The sequence below is a fragment of the Uloborus diversus genome, chromosome 1, assembly GCF_026930045.1.
Source record: "Uloborus diversus isolate 005 chromosome 1, Udiv.v.3.1, whole genome shotgun sequence".
NCBI classification, from domain to species: domain Eukaryota; kingdom Metazoa; phylum Arthropoda; class Arachnida; order Araneae; family Uloboridae; genus Uloborus; species Uloborus diversus.
This window is the reverse complement of record NC_072731.1, coordinates 140,178,871-140,200,937: the sequence shown is the minus strand read 5'-3', so window position 1 is coordinate 140,200,937 and position 22,067 is coordinate 140,178,871. Positions and strand designations below refer to the sequence as shown.

The 22,067-nt window shown below is 32.9% G+C and overlaps 1 protein-coding gene across 1 annotated transcript in view; it reads left to right on the top strand.

Annotated features, from left to right (window-relative positions):
- Positions 1 to 22,067, top strand: part of LOC129232512 (copper-transporting ATPase 1-like) — a 98,784-nt gene that overhangs the window by 30,335 nt on the left and 46,382 nt on the right. Inside the window, exons 4-6 of the mRNA XM_054866655.1 lie at positions 8,711 to 8,830; positions 13,512 to 13,675; positions 17,997 to 18,158. Coding sequence (XP_054722630.1) covers positions 8,711 to 8,830; positions 13,512 to 13,675; positions 17,997 to 18,158 — 446 coding nt within the window. The remainder of the gene's footprint in view (positions 1 to 8,710; positions 8,831 to 13,511; positions 13,676 to 17,996; positions 18,159 to 22,067) is intronic.

The window sequence follows — 22,067 nt, the reverse complement described above, 5'->3', positions numbered from 1 at the left end:
TTTGAATGCAATAAATGTAAGCATTTTTAAATTTAAATGCTATAAGTGTTGTCTGTCATGTAATGCTATAAATGAAAATATTATAAATATTAAAATGCTATGAAACAAGTAAAGGAAGATTCTAATTAAGAATGTATTATGATTAATCATATATTTACCAAAATTAGTTTTTGCACACTTTTTTCAAATGACAATATTGTTACCAAATTGGGTTTTAAAAATTATTTATGTACTTTTTTGCTACAATTTTTTTGTATTTGCCTCAAACTGTGCAATAATCTTGTACAAAATTCAAGATTTTGTTACAAAACAGCAAGTTTACCTGATACAAAACTTATCGATCTGATACAAAATCGGCATTTTTGCTGATACAAAGCTGATACAGGAATGAAATTTTCCAGCTGTGGTTCCTCTCATCTTTATCATCTCAGTGTTTTCCCCTGAGTTTAGATTTCTTGTGCTTTTCTAGTGCTGTGCCAAGTTGTCCACTTTGAGAACTGTGAGTCCATGGGTGCAAGACTTTCCGTCTTGGATAAAATTTACGAGACAGAGGTCGGGACGGAAGGAAATTCGATGACTTTCCTTCAGTTTTTACTAAAAAAAATTGAGTGTTTAAAAAATATGTTTTAATTACTGGACCTTTCCGTAACAACAAATTTACATCGACATTCTCTCGATTTTCCGCCATGGGCTTGTTTTGTTTGTAACATGCTTTTGGAGGAGTGGCTTTTAGACTCACGACGTTTGACTTTTTTTTAGGTAGCTCTGTTATTTCCAACTCACTGCATTGCAGACTGCAGAGTTGCTCACTATTCTCGCTAATTTTTCGAATTGATCGCTTTTCGTCTTTAATTTTCACTTGCTATTTTCGATCATCCTTTCGTCTTTAACTTTCACTTGTTATTTTCGATCATCTTTTCGTTTTTTTCTCATTTGCGTTTTTTTTTTATTGCAAACTTTACACGCATAAATGAAAATTATGTGCACTCTTAAATTGTCTTAGAGTTGAATCTGCATCACCTGTTGAGTGTGATTGCTGACGGGATGAAATGTTTACGCCACACCAAAGGGCGTCCACATACCATGTAAAACGGAAACTTTCAGGGATTCTTGAAAATTTCAATGAGAATGGGAATTCTGAAAATAGTCGGAGGCAAATTTCAAGCTGGTTTGAAGCATCGATGGATAACTGTTTCTGCATCTTTGACATGTTTCTGGGAAAATATTCATTCTAAAACTTGAAGAATCATTAAATTTCAATGCAAGGCCTGATTACCGCACAGGCCAACTAGTGATGGGCCTGGGGCAAGGGCGCCCATACGCAAAAATGTAAGGGGGCTCAAATATTTTACCCATGGGTTAAGAGGGTATTTTCTCCATGGAAACAGATTTCAGGACAGGTACGAGTCATTTAAATATTTCATTTTTACTTTCTTCTATATCTAATATATAGAAGAAAGTATTGGATTCGTGCAAATTTTCGAATTTCGAATTTTGACGGATTCGAACGTTTTGAGGTGTGCTGAGTTCATTTCGACTATTTTTGGAAAATGTCTGTCTGTCTGTGTGTGTGTGTGTGTGTGTATGTATGTATGTGTGTGTGTGTATGTATGTATGTGTGTGTGTATGTATGTGTGTCACGTCTGTGTGTGACCAGTTTTTTGTGGCCGCTCTACAGCAAAAACTACCGCATGAAATCGAACGAAATTTGGTACACATATGTGCCCCTATGTGAACTTGTGCCCATTAGTTTTTGGCGCGAATTCCTCCAAGGGGGGTGGAGCAATGGGACGTTTTTTGAGTTACGCGTGCTTGCCATTCCTCAGGAAGTAACTGGCGGAATCAAACAAAATTTGGTCCATATGTTGCCATTAACAGGAGCAGGTGCTGATTCAATTTTGGTGTCAATAACTCAAAGGGGGGTTGAGCTATAGAACGTTTTTTGTCGTCAATTGTGACTGCTGTATCTCAAGAAATAACGAACGGAATCAAACAAAAATTTTTTGACAAGTAGCCCTTAGTGGGTATAAGAGCTGATTTTATTTTGGTGTCAACAGCTAAAAAGGGGGTAGCGCAATCGCCCGTTCTTTTTTTCCATTGTGAGTGCCCTATCTCAAGAAGTAATGCTACGTTCTGGTTGAAATTTGGAATATATGTGAATCCATACGTAAACAGGCTTTGGTTCAATTTTGACTCCAATCGCTCCAAGAGGTGCTGATTTTTTTTTTTTTTGCGAATAAAAATAGTTTTATTAATGCAACAATAAGAAAGATAAATCGTAATAGATTGTCGTCTGGGTATTTCTCGTGATTTTAATTGTATGGAAATGATCGGAAATATTATCTCAATGGTTTAAAATTTTTAACTGTTGCCATCTTATGTTTGTTAATAAATAAAATATTTGTAATTAATTCAAGTAAGGCTTTTAAAGTAACTTTCAATTTTCGCTCTTTGTTTTGTTTTTACAATAATTCAGACATTGGGATGGTCGTCAAGTTTTTGCATGTGTAATTTTGTTTCTGTTAGGAATATTGCTTCCTCGTCAAGCATGGGGAGGGATCAGAAAAAGGAAAAATATAGAAGAAAGTTTCGTGATGGCCACAACATACTAGTTAATAACTTATTCATTAATGGCTGGAGAATAAATGTTTTTGCATTTTTGCAAAGAAAAAAGTACCAAAAGCAAGGAAGTTCTAATTTCGAAGGGGGGGGGGGCTCGAGAACCCCTTTGCCCCCTATATGGGCGCCCTTGGCATGGGGCCCATCTTTATAAGGGGCCCCAAATTATTTGAAGAATTATGCATAGCATTACAACTATACAAATAATACACATATTTTTAAAATAATAGTAGAAAAGTAATTAGTTTCACACACAAAATTAAATTAAATGTTCAAAGCTTTTTTTAAGCAGTTTATTACTAGAACATATGAAATCAAAGATGAAAAGAAATAAATATAATTTTTTGAGGTAATTTAGGATCCAAGTGAGTTTGGCATACACATTAGTCACTTTCACAACATTAATTAGAAAGTTGATTTTATCTGATGTACTCTAATGCCCCCCCCCCCTTCCCTGTAGATTGAGAACTGCTGATGTAGAAGATAAATAATTAAAAAAAAATATTGCATGAGATGCATATTCAAACTGATTGCAGTTTGGAAGATAATATAAAGATAAACTTCATGAAGACATCCAGAATGCAAAATTCTTCCATAATTACTGGAACAATTAATTTTTAAAGTACATTGGTATGCTATAATTTTCACATTGAACTTTGTTGAAACTTATTCACTTACACCTTATAAGAGTAGCGAAAATGAAATTAACAATAGCTTGGTTTTTAAAATAAAAATATTTTTATTCCAGAAACAAGTTAGAAATTATCATTATCAGAAAGGTACAGCCGTTAGGTTTACATTGTTTTTGTTGTTATATTGATAGCTGAAATTTATAGGTTAACAAAATTCAACAACTGATCTCTTAAATAGCCGACTACTAGAGCTTTTACCCTACCAAAAATGTAAGTTTAAAAAACATGTCTTATTGTTAAGCTTGTTTAAATTTTTTTTCAATACATTTTGAATATTTCTCCCTCAAACATTTCTATTTGAACAAGTCAAAGTTCACAGAGCAGTTTTCTAATACAGATGCAACTCGTCATGCCATGACAGATGATTTTCTACTTAATATATTTGCTCAAATAATATAGCAATGACGAAAGAAATTGTGGATTAAGGTTCCTATGTAAGGAAAACATCTCATTTGTTGAGAAATGATAATTTATACTAGAAAAACATATGTATGAAGTTATATCACAAAAAAGCCACCAATCTATACTGCACTTGATAGTTCATATATTTCATTCATAAGTGCTAATTTTAAAAAGTAATGAACAATTTTTTTTTTCGCTTATGCAATCACACATACGTTTGTGATTTCTTAAGCAACAAAATTTTGTTCATTAACCTTTTAAGTTATTATTTTTAATAACATGTGTGAGTTGTCATGTGCAGGTCAAAATGACAAATGCCATGGAATGACCTTTCAGTTTTTGCAGTATTATAAATGGTGCATCTCCCTCCCCCCTCTTAAATGAATAATGTTCCACTTTTACAATTGTTTGCCATGCTAGTAGTATTTGTTCTTTAACTGAACTTTTTGGAGTAACTTCAATTATCAGTAGTGGTTGCTACTGATTCTGATTAGCCACCTACTTTTTGATTGACTCAATTTGCGATGAACTTTTGAAAAGATCTCCAACTAATGTTTTTGGCAGAACATTTTTAAGCCTTTGACAAAATCTCAAATCAGTATTCTCAACAAGACTTTTTCTATGAAAAGCGTGGTCGTTTTCCCAATTCTACCTCTCTTCCATAATGTTTCCATTTACCAAGTTGCTAATCCACTATAGAGTTCCACTAATTCGAGCTCTGCTTAATACAATGTACTTTTAATAGTATACTTTTGCCCAAATTGTTTGCAAATGGTCACTGGCCTGTTGAGCCGGTCTGTTTTTCTTGAAATTTTTCTTTTTCTTCTCCATTTGTTATTCTGGTTCTGGCTAATTCAAATCTGCTTCGAAAGGTATTATTTAAATTTATTTTGACAAAACTACATGCTAGTTATTGCTTTACTATTTAATGTTTTCTTTTTTTAGTTGCATATAAAACTGAATTTTTCTACTTCGATTTTATTACATAGTCTGCATAATCTAAATTTTCATTAATCCAAGTGAGTGTTGATCCTGATTGAACTTGGATTATCATGACGCGGCTGTACTAAAACATTTTCAATTCTTTTCATGTTATCACATGTTAACAAATTTCTGCTATCCTTTGGTAAACATCTCATTCATCACCTAAAGTAAAAGACTTTAGAATTTACACAATTAAGTGTATCTTATCTCATATGAAGTATAAACTAAAAGAGCTTTAAAAATTTACTAAGAAAGATCAGCAGTAAAGCAATTAAGATTGACTCTAAATTTTGGAACTCCAAACACTCCTTTGATTTTATGAACTCAAATCATCTAAAAATTCCCTTTCCCTTCAAATTTGAATTTTTCAAATAAGCCTTCCTATTAGTCCTCTGGTTATAGTCTTTTAGGGGAAAAAATCAGTTCTGCGAAGTTGGACTTATTCTGGAGTAAAGGAGTTAGAGTCAGGTGAGAAAGAGTTGAAATACCGAGAGTCGCAGTTGGTCAGTTTCCATCAAAGTCCGCAACTCTGCCAATGCTTGCAGAGTCAAAGTCGGACTGATTTTTTGGATAAAAGGGTTGGAATTAAAGGTACTAAAGTTCTCGAAATCACAGCCAGAGTCGATCGTTTTCCCTCCAATTCTTTAGTCCTAGAAAAAAAGGAATTCCATTCCACTCTGGTTTAACTTTCAAGAACTTTGAGAAAAAAGTTGCAGTCTGAAAATTGCTTTGGAGTGTGTTATGTTTGAAAAAGCAGGTGCTTTTCATGCATTCTTCATCTTTTACATGTAGTCCAAGAGCCCATGGCCGCCAGACCTAACTTATTTTCTAAGTAACAAAATGTGTAGGACAGAATAGAGTTAGCATGTACTTTGAACGTACGCGTAATTATTAACTTGGACCGAGGACCAATTTGCATGTACTGGGTACTGAATGTACGAAAAAACAGTGTTAACCTAAGTTATTTTCTAAGTCTCAATTTTTATATTATGCTACTCAGGGAGGTATTCCAAAACATTTTGTAAGCTGCCAGACCAATCGCATGGGCCAAACATCCCTCCAGACACAGTTAAAACAACCTACCAAACGGCCAGACACGTCCCGTGGGCACTAATGGCTGCCAATGGCGCAACCTTACTTATTTTCTAAGTCTCAATTTTTTTTATTATGATACTCAGGAAACTATTCCAATGCATTTTGTAAGCAGCCAGACTAATCGCACTGGCCAAACATCCCGCCAGACACAGTTAAAACGTCGCTGTGAGTACGAGCGCGTGAAAAATCAGCTCTTAGAAAATTAGTAAAGTTTTCACTGTTTTTGCGTACATTCAGTACCCAGTACCTGAAATTTGGCCCTCTGTCTAAGTTAGCAGGCATAACTGGGGGACCTGATAAATGGGACTTGATGAACAAACGTTAAATGTGTAGGAAACGAAAATTCGGGGGACGTAAAATCAGGGTTTCACTGAAATCCTATTTCATATTTTTTACTAGGTTTTCTGTTTTAACAATATTGCTTTTTGAAAGCAGACGATATTTTTCAGTGCTTAAGCGCAAGAATAATAGGGTCTCGCTCATACTCAAAGCGACATTTTAACTGTGTCTAGCGGGATGTTTGGCCCATACGATTGGTCTGGTTGTTTACAAAATGTTTTGGAACAGTTCCCTGAGTATCATAATGCAAAAATTTAGATTTAGAAAATAAGTAAGGTTGCGCCATTGGCAGCCATTAGTGCCCACAGGACGTGTCTGGTTGTTTGGTAGGTTGTTTTAACTGTGTCTGGCGGGATGTTTGGCCCATGCGATTGGTCTGGCAGCTTACAAAATGCATTGGAATAATTCCCTGAGTATCATAATATAAAAATTGAGACTTAGAAAATAAGTAAGGTTGCGCCATTGGCAGCCATTAGTGCCCACGGGACGTGTCTGGCCGTTTGGTAGGTTTTTTTAACTGTGTCTGGCGGGATGTTTGGCCCATGCGATTGGTCTGGCAGCTTACAAAATGCATTGGAATAGTTCCCTGAGTATCATAATATAAAAATTGAGACTTAGAAAATAAGTAAGGTTGCGCCATTGGCAGCCATTAGTGCCCACGAGACGTGTCTGGCCGTTTGGTAGGTTTTTTTAACTGTGTCTGGCGGGATGTTTGGCCTATGCGATTAGTCTGGCAGCTTACAAAATGTTTTTGAATAGCTCCCTGAGCATCATAATATAAAAATTGGGACTTAGAAAATAAATTAGGTTAGCACTGTTTTTTCGTACATTCAGTACCCAGTACCTGCAAATTGGCCCTCGGTTCAAGTTAATAATTACGCGTACGTTCAAAGTACATGCTGACTCTATTCTGTCCTACACATTTTGTTACTTAGAAAATAAGTTAGGTCTGGCAACCCTAGGCTCTCCGTCAAATGCTATTATAGTGCATCAGCGACACCCCTGATGATAATTCAAAATGAAACAATTCATAGAAATTGTATTAAAAACTAATTTTTTAACGAAATTGCGATTCCAAAAAGAGTAAAATGACACATTTCCAATCATAAATATGTTTTTATATTTCATTTTTCTTCTTTTTAAAACATTCATTTTCTGAAAACATAGCAAAACACTTCTGATTTTTTACAAAGAGAATTAGGTCGATTTATACGTCAGTTTCGGATTTGTGCTAAATTTTTCGCTAATAGCAGCTGGTTAAGTATGTATAATAATACACTTTTGAGTATGTACAATATGTAATAATTTGAGTGAAAAAAGTTTGCTCTCATAATTCATATTAGATAATTAAAATTAATTATTGAATTGATTAAAATTATCCATCCAAGTGTCAACATGTGACCACAAAAGTGAAACTTCTTCCTGGAAAGGTAGAAATTCATGCCAGTATGAAAGCATAATTCTCCCTCCACTAAAATGGCATTAAAATAGCTATTATATTAAAAAAACTGTTGTTTTTTTATTTCAAAATTCTTTTGAAAACGAGCTTGTTCATAAGGAAGCAACCTGCCTTTGTTTTGGGGGGGGGGGGAATACTAAACTTACTAAACTAAAATTTTTACAAGTTTTAGAAACAAAATATGGCAGCCAGAAAAAAAATCAATCACTCAGTTAATTGTTTCTTTAAATGAATCTTTCAAACCTTACTTCCACTGCAGTTTTCTCATGTAATGAACCTGTAAAAATCAGCCTCTGTTTCTCTACTTTCTCATTCATCTATCACTCACAAATTATGATTCATTTGGTTTTTTTAATTTGAAACAGTAAACATGAACATGAAAATAAAATACACATGCATTTCTGGATTTTGAAATTTTTTTTTCGTTTATGAAGAAAATTACAAAAACATGGAGGCTAAACACACCATAATTGCCCCAAAGCAAAATAAAACTTAATATAGTCGGATCTCGATAACTTGAAGCTTATAACTCAAATATTCCTTTATCTTGAAGTTTTCATTTGGTCCTAAACTCTTGAGACTGTTGTGGAAACTTCCCATAACTCGAACATTTTAGCCGGTTCGTCGGGACTTTGAGTTATTAAGAGTTGACTGTATGTTACTTAATAAAGTTGAAACAATTACTTCTCCAATTTTTCAAGATAATACACAAAAAACACATGAAGACCAATGTTTTATTATTTTTTGAAATCATAGCTTGCAAACATTTTAAAAAAATATTTGTAGTCAAATAATGGATTTTTATTTAGAGGGATGTTGTAGGATCATCTAACTTTTTAATTTATTTATTTATTTATTTTCAAAATACACACTTTTGCTCAAAGTGTATACCACTGACTGCCATATGTAATTACAATAGAAAATCAAAACTATATGTTTGGCAGCCAATCAAATGACATGTTAAGCTACAGTCTATGCTACAGAATGTTAAGTATCCCAAATATAATTTCCAGTAGGTGGAGACAATCTGTGCACTAATGAACCAAAAATTAAATTTAACTGCAACATGAAAGGTATAAAATTGTTACTTAAGTTCTTCCCCTTGTACATTTATTTGTAGGTAAAAAAACAGTATATTTAGATGTTGAAGATAACTTGGAAAAATGTTTTATTCGAGTAACTGGTATGACTTGTGCTTCGTGTGTAGCTGCTATTGAAAGGAATGTCATGAAAATTGAAGGTAAGCAGTCGTTTTGTAATATGTTATCACCACTTCAATGAATTATTTTTCGAATATAAATGAAATATTTTGTAAGGAAACTATTGAAAAATTTTGTTCAATTTGATAAATCCCATTTTAAAGAAATCTTGCATCAAAAATATCTTTTGTATCAATGTAAAAAAAAATTTGTTGCAGTGAAATTTTGAAATTGTAGTTTATTACATTAAAATGTGATAAAATATCAACAAAAAATCATTCTGCTCAAAGTATACAACACTGTGAAAAGTTTTATTTCTAATTCAGTTTTTTTTTCTTTGTGTTCTGCAATTTCGCCACAATTATTGATTTAATAATTATTATTTGACTAAATTATTCAGATTTTAATTTTATGTGCTAATCAGTGCTTTTATGACTTTTGAGAACACTGAGCATGCTTTGGTGTCCCCACACTCATTTATACTCATAAAGTGAAATAATAAAATATTTTGATACTTACATATTAGGCAGTGAGAATCAAAGGTATGTAAGTGGATATTTTAAAGTTTTGAGTAAAACGCCTTTAAAATTCCGGTCCTAGGTAGGCTTTTATTGAAATTTTATTCTAAATCATGCTGTGAAGCAGTACCTACCAGGACTACTAGTACTGTCTTTTGCCCCAAAACAGAGGAGAGTTTCATCTACATTTCTACTGGTTATCTCCAAATTTTTAATTTTGGTGCTTACATCACTTTGCTTCTCACTGCCTCATATTATTTCAATAGCATAGAAATGATATATAACCAATAATGTAGGCATGCATCAAACATCCAGTTACTATCTGGCATCTCGCATATCCAGTTGATTTTTAACTATCCAGTTTATTATCTGATCACTGCTTTAAAGACTTGGATATCCAACACATCAGCCGGAAAAGCTAATTAGTAAAGTGGGAGAAAAATTGACTACTACATCTTTCCAGAAAACTTTCAATGAAAAAAATTCATTTTATGCTTACTTTTTGTATGATGACATAAAACTTTCCATATTCTCTTACATTAACCCAACTACTTAAACAAAAACTGCATATCACAATTCCAACTTAGTACTTGACATTTATAAAATAGGGGACTTGCTTTTGCTCAAGACTTTTGTAAAGTGTTTTGTTTGCAAAAAAATAAAACTGTCAAATTTCAATGATGAAAGAGTACTCATAAAGGAAGAACAACCCTTTTCTCCAGCTGGTTGAAAAACAATTTAATGAGGTAACGGCAGAGTCCAAAATATGGTGCTACTAGTTCTAGTTATGGTATGTTTTTTACTTCCTTTTACAAAAAAGAAAGTATTGTATTCGCGAAAAAATTTTCACTCAAAAATCGACCTTAATTTCCATTTTGCTCACACCTGAATGAATGCTGAGTTTTTTTTTAGACTCGACCACACGTGGATAAGTGCCTAAGAACATATAGACATTCAAAATATCCATTTTGACGTTTCCCGAGTTAGTTACAACGAGTTTTCTCATGACGTCTGTATGTATGTATGTATGTCGCAAAACTCAAGAACGGTATGCCCTAGAAAGTTGTAATTTGGTACGTAGATTCCTAGTGGGGTCTAGTTGTGCACCTCCCCTTTTGGTTGCATTTGGGTGTTTCTAAGGGAGTCTTTTGCCCCTTTTTGGGGGAAATCATTGTTAATTTTGATCGAAACTCAAATGGTGTTACAATTTAACGGACACTTGGCGATATGTCGCCAATCTTTTGGTCCCCAAGTTTTGTCGCCAATTTGGTAACAAATTTGGCATTTTTTTTTTTTTTTTGAGCAATCACGATTGTTTATTGTTCTCATTTGACTGTTTTTGGCGTCTTTTGATTTTTCCATCCTCCGCACCATCACCGTTGACGGGCTCCTCACGATGCAGCTCCTATAACCAAAGCCGTCTCCAGGTTGTATCCATGTCCTACACACACGCGAAAACATATACTACTACACACATACACAAATGCATACACACACGCATACATACAGATATCCACACATACACACACAAAAACATACACCCACACATTCATGCCTGCACACAGGCACAAACACACATGCCTATACACACATACACATACCCCCCCACACAGGGGCGGCATTTCACCATTTTATTTGGAGGGTCGAGTTTCTTAAATATGTATAACCCCAAAGCGAAACCAAACACACATTAGCTAACAAGAAGTTGTCATAAAATCGGTTTAGTATGTATAAAATTAGTGTTTAGAAACAATTAAAATTTTGATTCATTGACTAAAAAGTTATCATACAAAACATCTCGCTACTAAAGTTTTTATACCTTTTGGAAAAGTTAAAATGCATGATTTTTGGAATTCAGAAGAGCAGGGAATCGTGTTACTAATCTATCAGTGCCCAATGTCGTGCTGTTTTGCCAATTCAGCTAATTAGAAAAGGTATTTTTTTCCCCCTTTGTGCTTCGAAAATATTTCTCTAACCTCCTGAGACATAAAAAAAATCTTTCTCTACTAGCTGAGCTGATTGTAATAGTTAAAAAATAATTGAAGTAACACAAAGTTATGTATGAAAACACTTTTTTCATCTTGCTCTTCAAAATCACCCAGGCTACTTCAAAAACTGTGAGGGGCTTAAATTTTTCATCATTGATTAATCTAGGCGCTTTCAGCTTCAATGAGATAGCATCTGCTTCCAGCTCTGTTATTCACTATTCCAGACTTATGAGTCCATAACAAAGACGAAACTGCAGTCTCTGGATGTGAAAACCATTCTGTCGGTATATTGCTTGTAATTTTTCTTGCCTCATGCTAAAAATTTTACTCACAGTTGAAACATTTTATATTTCGTTTTCAAAATCCAATCCAAAAAACCATAATCCCAGCCAACCATACAGAAAAATGATTATCATCAAATCTTGTGTTAATTTCATTCGAAACTGAATCTATTACTTCATACAAAATATTCAAAAATCAATGTTTGACTTCACATCATCATGTGAATTTTTTTTTCTTTGCGCCGTTTTAAAATTGGCTCGGAGGAAGAATTTGTTTGAAAAATTTCACGATTGATTGAAATATACATCTATAAAAAATCTATTTTCAGTTTCAGTTTTAAATTGAACTGTGGTTTGAATAGTCGAGTAGCGGATTGAAGATATAGATTTTGATAGAGTAAAGCAAATCTTTTCCCGATGCAAACAAATTGAATAAAAATTCAAACGAAGTCATACATGCTAAAAGGCATGAGCTTTTTCACCATTGAAAGAATCGTTTTGCAATTATTCTTCCAGTCGTCAAATCACTACTTTGAAGTTATAGGGAAATGTTTTTATCATTTAACTCTTAAAGATTATCTTGTGTCACTTCACGATTGCATAATTATAGAGTTGGTTGATATGTCTTTTTTTATTCAATAATCACATGCATTTTTAAGAAGTTTCTATGAAAGCATTATAATGTATTGAGCAGCTGAAACGTGTTTCTAGCAGAAGAAAGAGATGAACACTCATTAAATAAATATTCATTAAAAAAATTAGCGTAAAAGTGAATGTAAAATATCAAGGAATTTTCTTGTGAAAACCATGCAGCCACACCACTTTTCACGAGACTCTCATATTGGACGTAATAGCGTTACACTGGGCACACAAGTGTGAAATATTTAGCCTATATGAGGCAATGTCTTCTTTAGTTAAAATTAACCATGGTTCTCTATCAGTTTTCTATGTTCTGAAAAAGCCGAAAATACTTTATGAATTTCTAAGTCATCATCCAAATAACGAAAACCCCTTTTTCTAGTCTGAGAATGTGTCAAGTTTCATCAAATAGTTGCTGAGAACCAGCGAGATTTCCTTTAATGAACAATGAACATTGATTTCCGACTTACATAAATTGAATTCACCCATTTTCTATCATTCTGCTCAAAAAATTTTGGAGTGCGACCGCCCTCTCTTGACCCCCCTATTTGCCGCCCCTGCCCCCCCCCCACACGCATTCATACACACAACTACCCACACACTTATGCCAGAACACAGACACAAACACACATGCCGACACACATACACATACCGCCTACACACAAACACATACCCCCCCACACACACACGCATTCATACACACACACGCTCGTGATTGCGAAAAACATAATTTGAATTCAAAATGTCAAAATTCAAATTATTTTTTTTTCTTAAATCTGGTTTCAATTTGGCCATTGTTGGTGATATTTAGAGAGTAAACTATTGAATCACATTAAAATTACCAATAATTGGAAAATGACATAAAATTGGAGTGAAAGGAAGTCATGTGAGGCACAAATCAGCTCGTTCTTATTCCATAGAGTTGAATGTTGTACAAACTTTTTTTTATACAGACCAATAATTTCAGTTATAGTGACAAAGTGAGATTAAAATATTTTTGTGTCAGATTAGGGAGCAAAACGCTAAAGGAAAGAGCGTAACCAGTTCAGGAGGTTGGCAAGTAGCAGCAAGCTATGGAGGTAGCCTTTTAGTATATATATAGTCTGAAGAGTGGGAACCATACAATAAATGCAGAAATGAAATAAATTGATAAATAGATTAGAATTTCTGGATATTCAATATTCTTTTTAAATCTTATTTTTATTGTTAAAAAATTGTATGCTTAGATTGCTATATATATATTGTTTATTTTTCAATTGGATTTTGATGAGTTTTTTAAAATGTTATATTCCTTAGGAGTTCATAGAGTATTGGTGGCATTAATGGCTCAAAAAGCTGAAATTAAATATGATCCAGCATATATTTTGCCTTCCCAGCTTGCTTCTGTAGTTACAGAGCTTGGATATCCCAGTACAGTTTTAGATGATGTATCTACAGAATTTGGCGATGTTAATTTGCATGTATGTCTTTCTTTAGCTTCAAACTGTTTTTAAGCTCTCTATGGAATATTTAGAATGTTCCATCTCTCTTACTCCTTTTCCTCTTTTATTGTGTATTTATTTATTTTTTAAATCTGACTATGTATGAAATTTGAGCTTTTGAAAATAAATATGCCATTCTTTTTTGTTTTTATAAATAAATGTGATACTTGGTAAATGTGAAATTCGGTTACAAAGAACTTCGAAGGACCTCAATTTTTGTTCACTGTGATAGGAATTTCTTTGTAATGGAATTAAAGAAACGTAACGGAAATTAAATCGAGACTGAAAATTTATTTCGTTGAAACGGATATTTCATTGTATTGGTATTCGTTGCAACTGGATTTCACTGTATTAAGTGTAAAAGTAATATGAGTTGCTCTAAAATCATCCTTAAATACAGTAAAACCTCTCTAAAGTGTTTTGTTCTGTTGAAAATTAGTTTTTTAAGAAGGGTGGTCACTTAGTTGAGGTTGTATAGAAATAGTCAATGTTATGGTTATACATATGAAGAAGTAGCCAGGCCCGCGCCAAGCCTGATCGGCGCCATTGTGCAAATGTCTTTTCAGCGCCTTTATGCATTAACGTCAGGGCAAAATGTAGTGAACACTTGGGGTGAGGTTTATATAGACAAATGTAAAAAAATATGTTGGGCATCATCAAAAGAAAAAAAAATCAGTAATTTTTAAATTTTGGAATGCAGTGTACGTCTTTACTGCATATTTCAAAGTTATTTCGTGTAAGGGGGGGGGAAGTTAGGAGTGATCGAAATTAACTTTTGAAATCTTGACTTTTTCTCTTGTAAACCTTGCATTGAGCTGCTGTTAAAAAAGAGATGGCCAGTTGCAGTTAATCAAAGCATTTTATCTCAACAATTTAAAAAGAAAAAAGAAATAATCTTGGAATTTGATTGAAATAATTATTGCTTATTTTAGCTGCATTATAAGTAGGGAAAATGGGGCAAAGTGAAATAGCAGGGCAAAATAAAATGGTGAAATATTTTCTCTACTTTTAGTTTCACCTATCTGGTATTATTTTAACTACAATATTTAGTCTATTTCAGTCAGGAAAAGAATACCACTGAAGAATAAAGCATTTGATACTACAGGCAACTTTAAAAAATTGATACTCATATTGTAATATTTCGTTGTAAGTCAAAAAATATTTTTGTTACCATAAAGTGATAAAACACTTGTTATTAACATTTTAACTATTAATTGAGATCTCTTAATGTTCAATGCAGCAAAAATTTAGTTAACATTGAGCATATTTATATTTTAAATAAATTGTACAATTAGACAAGTACATGCGGGGCAAAGTGAAATAGTTTTTCATTTACTCACTCAATCATTTAATATAAGTAACTTATGTTTTCATTTATTAATTAAATCATTTACATTAATTCATTTAGTAATTTACTTATTTAGTCATTCATTCTTTTACTCGCTCATTTATTTTTCTTCATATATATTAACTGATTTATTAATCTAACTATTTTTTTGTTTCATTATCTTTTCATTTATTCATTCAACCTTTCATTTACTGATTCTTTTGATCAAAAATATGCTTCATAATCAAATAGAAAATGCTTCATTAGAAAAATATTTTATTTTTCACTTTGCCCTATGGAAAAAAAAAGTGAAAAATTTTTCACCTTTTTTTTGAAGGCTCAAATTTACTGTCAAAAATAAAAAATACTGTTTCAAAGCAAGTTTTATTATTAAGTACAATGTTCTTTCTTTATGTGCTGTAATGTTCAAAACTAATTTGATTTTGAAATGAACTGATTTGTTCATTTTGAAAAACTCGGTCATCTTAACCATTTCACTTTGCCCCACATTCCCCTACTTCAGAAAAAAATGGGAAACGGCTATTATGCACCTTAACTTTCTAATGTTTCACATACCGTCCAGAAAGCAAGATGTCTATTTCTCGACTTTGTATTGGTCAATATTTAGTTTGTTTCTGAAGAAAATGTTTCAAAAAGTAGAAATTTGTGAAAATCCTACTTCGCTGAGACAGTGGATTTTTTCAATTATGTCAGCACGAAAAAAACCAGGCATTTTTTTTCGGGCTGGGCCCGTTTTTGTGAACCCTGGCTTTGATATGTTTATGTTTTTTGAAAAAGAAAATATATTAAATGTCAAAGTTACATAACATCACTGTAAATATATGTCTGAACTCTAATTGAAAAAAAAAATATTCAAAGTTTTATGCCTATCAAAACATGACAACAGAGTACCAAATATATTTCTAAATTAAATTATAGGATATTCCCCTTTAAAATCCGAAACAGAAATCAAATGTCCAGTAAAATCAAAAATTCCAAAACATGGAACCTTTACAAAAGGAATTGAATTAAATATCTAAAATGAATAATACATAGTCTCTACAATGCTTTTTTTTTTTTAATTTACTGCAGGAGTAGTAAAAAAAAAAAAGAGGTGGGGAGGGGGAAGAGAATCGAGTAATTATGGTCAAGTCATTACTTCGTGGAACTAAAAAGTTAACCTAAATTATTGTCTACAATATATATAAATAAAACGCGCATCTAAATTTTATGCAAATGTGCTTACCATATTTTCTTATGTATGATAACTCAAATCAATGGAATTATCACAAATGAAAAATCACAAAAAAACTATAATTGCACGAATTATTTTTCAAGGTATTCACATCAAGATCCAAAATGGGCAATTGCAAATTTCTTGCGCCTGCCTCGTACGTTCAACCTTGTGTACTATAGACACACGAACATTGCATTCACGACTCCACATTAAGAAGATAAATGCTAAAGTATGCATTAATTAAAGTCACTTGTTTTCAGTGCAAAAGTTTGCCCTTTTGAATAGCAGCGAGATGGATTAATTGTTTCAATAAGCAGTATAATTTAACCAAGATATGAAGAATTCCATTTTACTTTTTTGGTAGTTTTTTCCCCCTTCATTTGGACCGTAATTTATTGGTAGAGCTTGGCGCCTTTTTAGCTCTGACGCCATCATGCGCCGCAGGACGTGGCACATAGGGAGATCGCGGCATTGGAAGTAGCATAAAAATGCAGAATTCATCGTATGTTTAGAAAAGAGCAAATAGCTATTGCTTTATACTTACCAACTTTCCTTTAACTAAGCAAAGCATCCTAAAAAGCTTGGAAAAGGAATGAGGGTGTATGAACAAGAGGGGAGCAGGAAATCCGGCAGAAAAATACTGGCAGAGAACCGAGCCAGTAGATTACTAAATGGGTTGAAAGAAAAAGTATAAAAGTTAAATGTATTTTATTTGATTGCAGTATTATTCTATGAGTTTTGGGTTAAAATATTTTCACTAAATGCAACATTGACAAAAAAAATGTGATTAAAATCTTGAAAATTCAAAAAATTTGAAAATTTTAAATGGAGTGAATCAAGTTCCATTTGGGTCCTAAAAACAGACTGCTAGATGGTGGAGGGTTATTGATTCATCTTGACTAAACTAACACATTCACTGCTTAGTATGATATAGCTTAGTATCATATAAGCTTAGCTAAGAGAATTGATAGTATGAGTCATATGAGCTTAGCTAAGAGAATTGATAGTATGGGTCATATAAGCTTAGCTAAGAGAATTGACTGTTATTTTGTTGTTGCTAGATTTGATGGATTTGTGCAGATTCAAGTGCATGATATGTACTTCTACATATATAACACTAGTATGCACACATATTGTGAATTATGGAGGTATAGATAGGGATATTTAACTTCTGGGAAAGAACTAGTAATCAAAGCTAGTACAAGGGTTCTCTCCCCCCCCCCCCTCTTTCCTTTTTAATTACATGTCCAATAAATGCTTTTAACTATTTATTTTAGACGCTTTTTAAACCATGATATAATTAAGTTAGGCTAACTTCTGAGATCCGAAAAATATGGGCAATGTTGTCAGTCAATGAGTTAAGTAATGGAAAGACTGAAATTTCAAATCGAAAGTCTTTTCAGTTATAAGCATTTGAAAGCAAGCAAAACTGCAAACTAAAAATTGAAATAAGGTTAAAAGAGGAAATCCTTTTCAAATTCAATTTACTCGATAGTACTATTTTTTTGAACTGAACACTAGGATTGTTCTGTAAAATTGAGTATTTTTCAGAAAATATGTGTCGTTATGAAAAATTTTTGCAATTTGTATTTTAACTTTTGTAACTTCAGTGGCTTATTATTGTTGCTGTTTTGAAATGTTTCTGTGAAAAAAGTTTAAATTAAACATTAAAATGATTATGATTTTTTTTTACAAAAACATAGCTAAGACTTCCTTTTTACTCTTATAAAAAACAGATTGGTGGTATGACTTGCAGTTCATGTGTACATAAAATAGAATCTACAATTGGCAAATTACCTGGTGTTGTATCTGCATCTGTTGCTTTGGCTACTCAACAAGGTCATTTCAAGTTTGATTCAGAAGTAACTGGGCCAAGAACAATTATTCATACTATAAAGGTAATGTAAATTATACATTAAAGTCTAAAATTTTAAGATTTTTAAAAAAATGTATTAGTGTCAGGTGTATGTGTTCTGGAAAGTTTCCTTAGTTTTCTTTTTTTTAAAGAGGCTTAAACCTTATAATTTGTCTTCATTGATTTCTTGATTGTAAAAGGAGAAATTTTCATTGTTGTTATGTTTTGTTTTGTACAAACAGTTTCAACAGTAAACTGACTTGTGAAGTTTCAACACAGTAAGTGCTTTTGTAACTTCACATTTTGCCTTTTACTTCATACATTATTCCTTGTAAGACAAGAAACACACCTGGGTGTGCCTCTGTGTGCAAAGAATTAAGAAAAACAGTATTTAAAGCAAGTGTTCTCAACCTTTCAAACTCTGTGCGTTCCTTTGGACCCTGATTTGAGGGTAGGCCCACACATACCATCGATGCATGTGGGTTTCATTACACAGGGGTTACATTCCACGGAAATTCCGCATAAAACGAAACTGCTTAAATTGAGACTTAATAATAGTGTCAACATAGGGGTTAGGTTCCGCAGATGGGAAAAAAAATCCATTCTAGTGATAGATTAATATAAATAATAAGTTTAAGGTGTACTTATTCCAATGTATATGCACAATGGCGTAGCTAAAAGGGGGTTTTTGGGGACAACCCCCCCCCCCCCCGAAACGTTTGTCTCAGAAAAAAAAAGAAAAGAAAAGAGAAGAGAAAGAAAAAAATCGAAACGACTTTTTTCTGAGTAACAAAGGTCAAAAATTCACTTTGCTCCCCCCCCCCCCCCCAATGCCATTGAAAGTTTGCTCCATGAGTGACCCTCAAGCATAAAGACGCCTCCCTCTGCTGCGACAGTTTTTTGATAATTGACTGAAATTTGACACTTCGCTTTAGAAACGAGGTTGATTTGTTAAATCAACGAATATGTAGTCTTTCTTCGGCATCGATTCTGCAAATTGTTAAACATGTTTAATTTTGTGAGTGGCGCAGTAGGAATATTGCATACAGTCGAATCTCTATATTTCGAATTTCACAGGAAAGAAAGAGGTTTTGAGATACGGGAGCTTTAGGAAACTGTATAGAAAATTGAAATCGATACTAAAGACAATGCCGGCTCTTGATTAAAATTCCTCTGTGTTAGTTTTGTTAGATATTTATTCTATTATTATATTATTAAGTGCTTTAGTGCGAGTTTAAGGAATCATTTTGACAGTAAAAGAAACTTTAAGACTATCTTTTTCAAAAAAAAGTCTTATTGCTTTTTGGTCCCTGATTTTTTTTTTTTTTTTAATCCTCTTGAGGTTAGCAATTGCTGCAAATCTAACTTGGCCAATATTCTACGATTTTCCTTTTTTCATCACTTGAAAAAATTTTATACTTTCTTTTTACTCCTTTTATTTCGGTTTTCTAAGGAATCACAATTTTAAGAAAGAGAGCAACCGAAGAACAGTACTAATCCAGATAACAGAGCGAAATGACTTTTAACTTGAATGACCTTTAACCATGAACTTGAAATGTTCATCTTAAATGTAAAACCTGTGAATTTCACCCCTTTACTCTTCTTCCAAGAAAGTGCGCGAAACGACTTTTTTTTTTGTTAATCTTCCTAGAAAGCCAAAAGGGAAGTTGCAACCTATTAAATGTTCATATTCTGACTATTGGATATTGTTAGTTGACCTTCAAAACTAAAAAATACACCATCGCCAAATTTTAAAACACCGTGATTGATTTTTAATGAATTTTTAAAAATCCACGCGCATAAGTGCGCTCTACTGAAACGTCACGAGCCTACGTCACAGGGCAATAATGGGCAGCCTTCCGCCGAAGATCCCTTGTTTTTGCTACCGACATTTTGAGCGTGTTGATATTTTTATTTTCTTATTTAGATATTTTTATTTTCTTCTTTTATTTTTCTTTTTAAGTCTTATTTTATTTTTTTTCATACTTTTAGTGCAAACCAAGTTAGTAAAAATAGTCTTTATAGTCTGACCGCCAATGAGATTGAAAGTCAAACATCCAGTTAACAGGCGGAAAATGGAAGTATCTATTAGCTTACAGGGATGCTAGCGTATGTAGATGTGTGTTAGCCTCTAAATTAAGCAGTCACACTGAAATGAACGAAACACGCTCATTGGTTTGGATTGACTGGTTTTGACAAGATCCCACCCCCTTTCCTAAAAAATATCACTTTAAATTAAATGGAGGGAAAAGAAAAAAAAGTTTAATTTTCCATAACATTAAAAAATATATTTAAAAATTTCTTTGCTTTTGTTTTGTTTGACACAAATAGGGGCACTCTATTCCAAAGTATGTAAGATTCACTCCTCCCTTTTTTTAATACTAAAAAAGTTTACACACACACACACATATATATATATATATATATATATATATATATAAAAGAAGTATCCCCCCCCCCCGAAAGTCGGGTCTAGCTATGTCTCTCTGTATATGCACAACGTGCATAGAAAAACATGAACTAACTTAGTGCTCATTAAAAAGAGCTGTTTATGTTATTCTCTAGGCATACAATTAAAAAAAAATTCTCTGTAGTTCTTTGTGGGGCATTAACGTTTTCATGATCACTCGCTTAATTTCCATGACGGAATCTTCTTTCACTAATAAATCAGATCATTTGCCGTTGTGTAGGAATGGCTCAAAATTTTCAGTGTGAAAGCTTTTGATTTTGCTATTGTGTGTCATTGTTGTCCTCACTGGTTTTGTTCTCCCTTTGTCACTTCTCAAAGTTCTTCCTTTGAACTCTAAATTGTGCGAGTTTACTAACTTTACTTCTGGAAAAAGCTCTGGAACCACTCAAAAAATGTCTCCAGTTGCCCAAGCTCGCTTATTAGCATGTCAAAATGCAGTTTATTACTTGTTATCTACAATCTCAGGAGTTCGGATCTTGAAAGAGAAAATTTTATCTGTTTGCATGGCCGCATCTGCGTAAAATCGAAACTCATCCGCGTATAATAAAAGTCAAATCTTAAACCGCGTATAGTCAAAATCGTATAAAATGAACCGTCGTACAACGAGGGTTTACTGTATTTCAGTACAAGTTGTGTAGCAGGATAGCTTTAAGAAAACAATAGATACACGGGAATGATAGATCAGGTTGTCACTGTAATAGATTAATTTATTTGTTGAATTAGTGTATTCTATTTGCACTTTGTGTATGAAACTGTTTTCTGATCTATTTTATTGCTGAAATTTGAAGAATCCTTGAGTACTATGTTTTTAGAACAATATGTGTCACATAAATTTCTTCCCAAACATTTTAAGTGTCATTATGTGTGGGAAAATATTTCATTGTATCGTGGAAATTTCTGAATCAGCTACTTTTTTGTTGAATTTTTAGTAACTATATCTTCTATGAGCTTTTTAATAAAATTTTTGGAGTAGACCCATCCACATGTTTTTGACAATATTTTTGGATTTCCTTTTTATTCGCTGATCACTTTCTATTATTTACTCAGATTTATTGGTTTTGTACTCATTTTATTTTGAAATATTAATTTATCAATTATGGCTGGTAGGAATTCTTCAAGATTGAATAATTCTATTATAAATATCTATGAAGCTTAAAGTTCAAAATGAACTTTCATAACAAGGAACTGAAAAAATATTTTTCAGAGAAAACAAGGTTGTAAATGTTACTACCTGATGTTAAACTGTACTTATCCACAATCAAGCAGAAAATGGGAGAGGGTTTTAACAAAAATATGCCCTTACACAAGTATTTCATTAGAGTATACATAACATCTCAGGCTAATAATATTTACACTGTTATAGAGTTGAAAACTGACTTTGCAGGATAAATTAATAGGCTTTGAGGTAGCCATTATCAAGTGTTTAATCATCTATACTCTAAAAGCAACTTTTGTTGCTTCAGATCTTTTTACTTCCTTTTA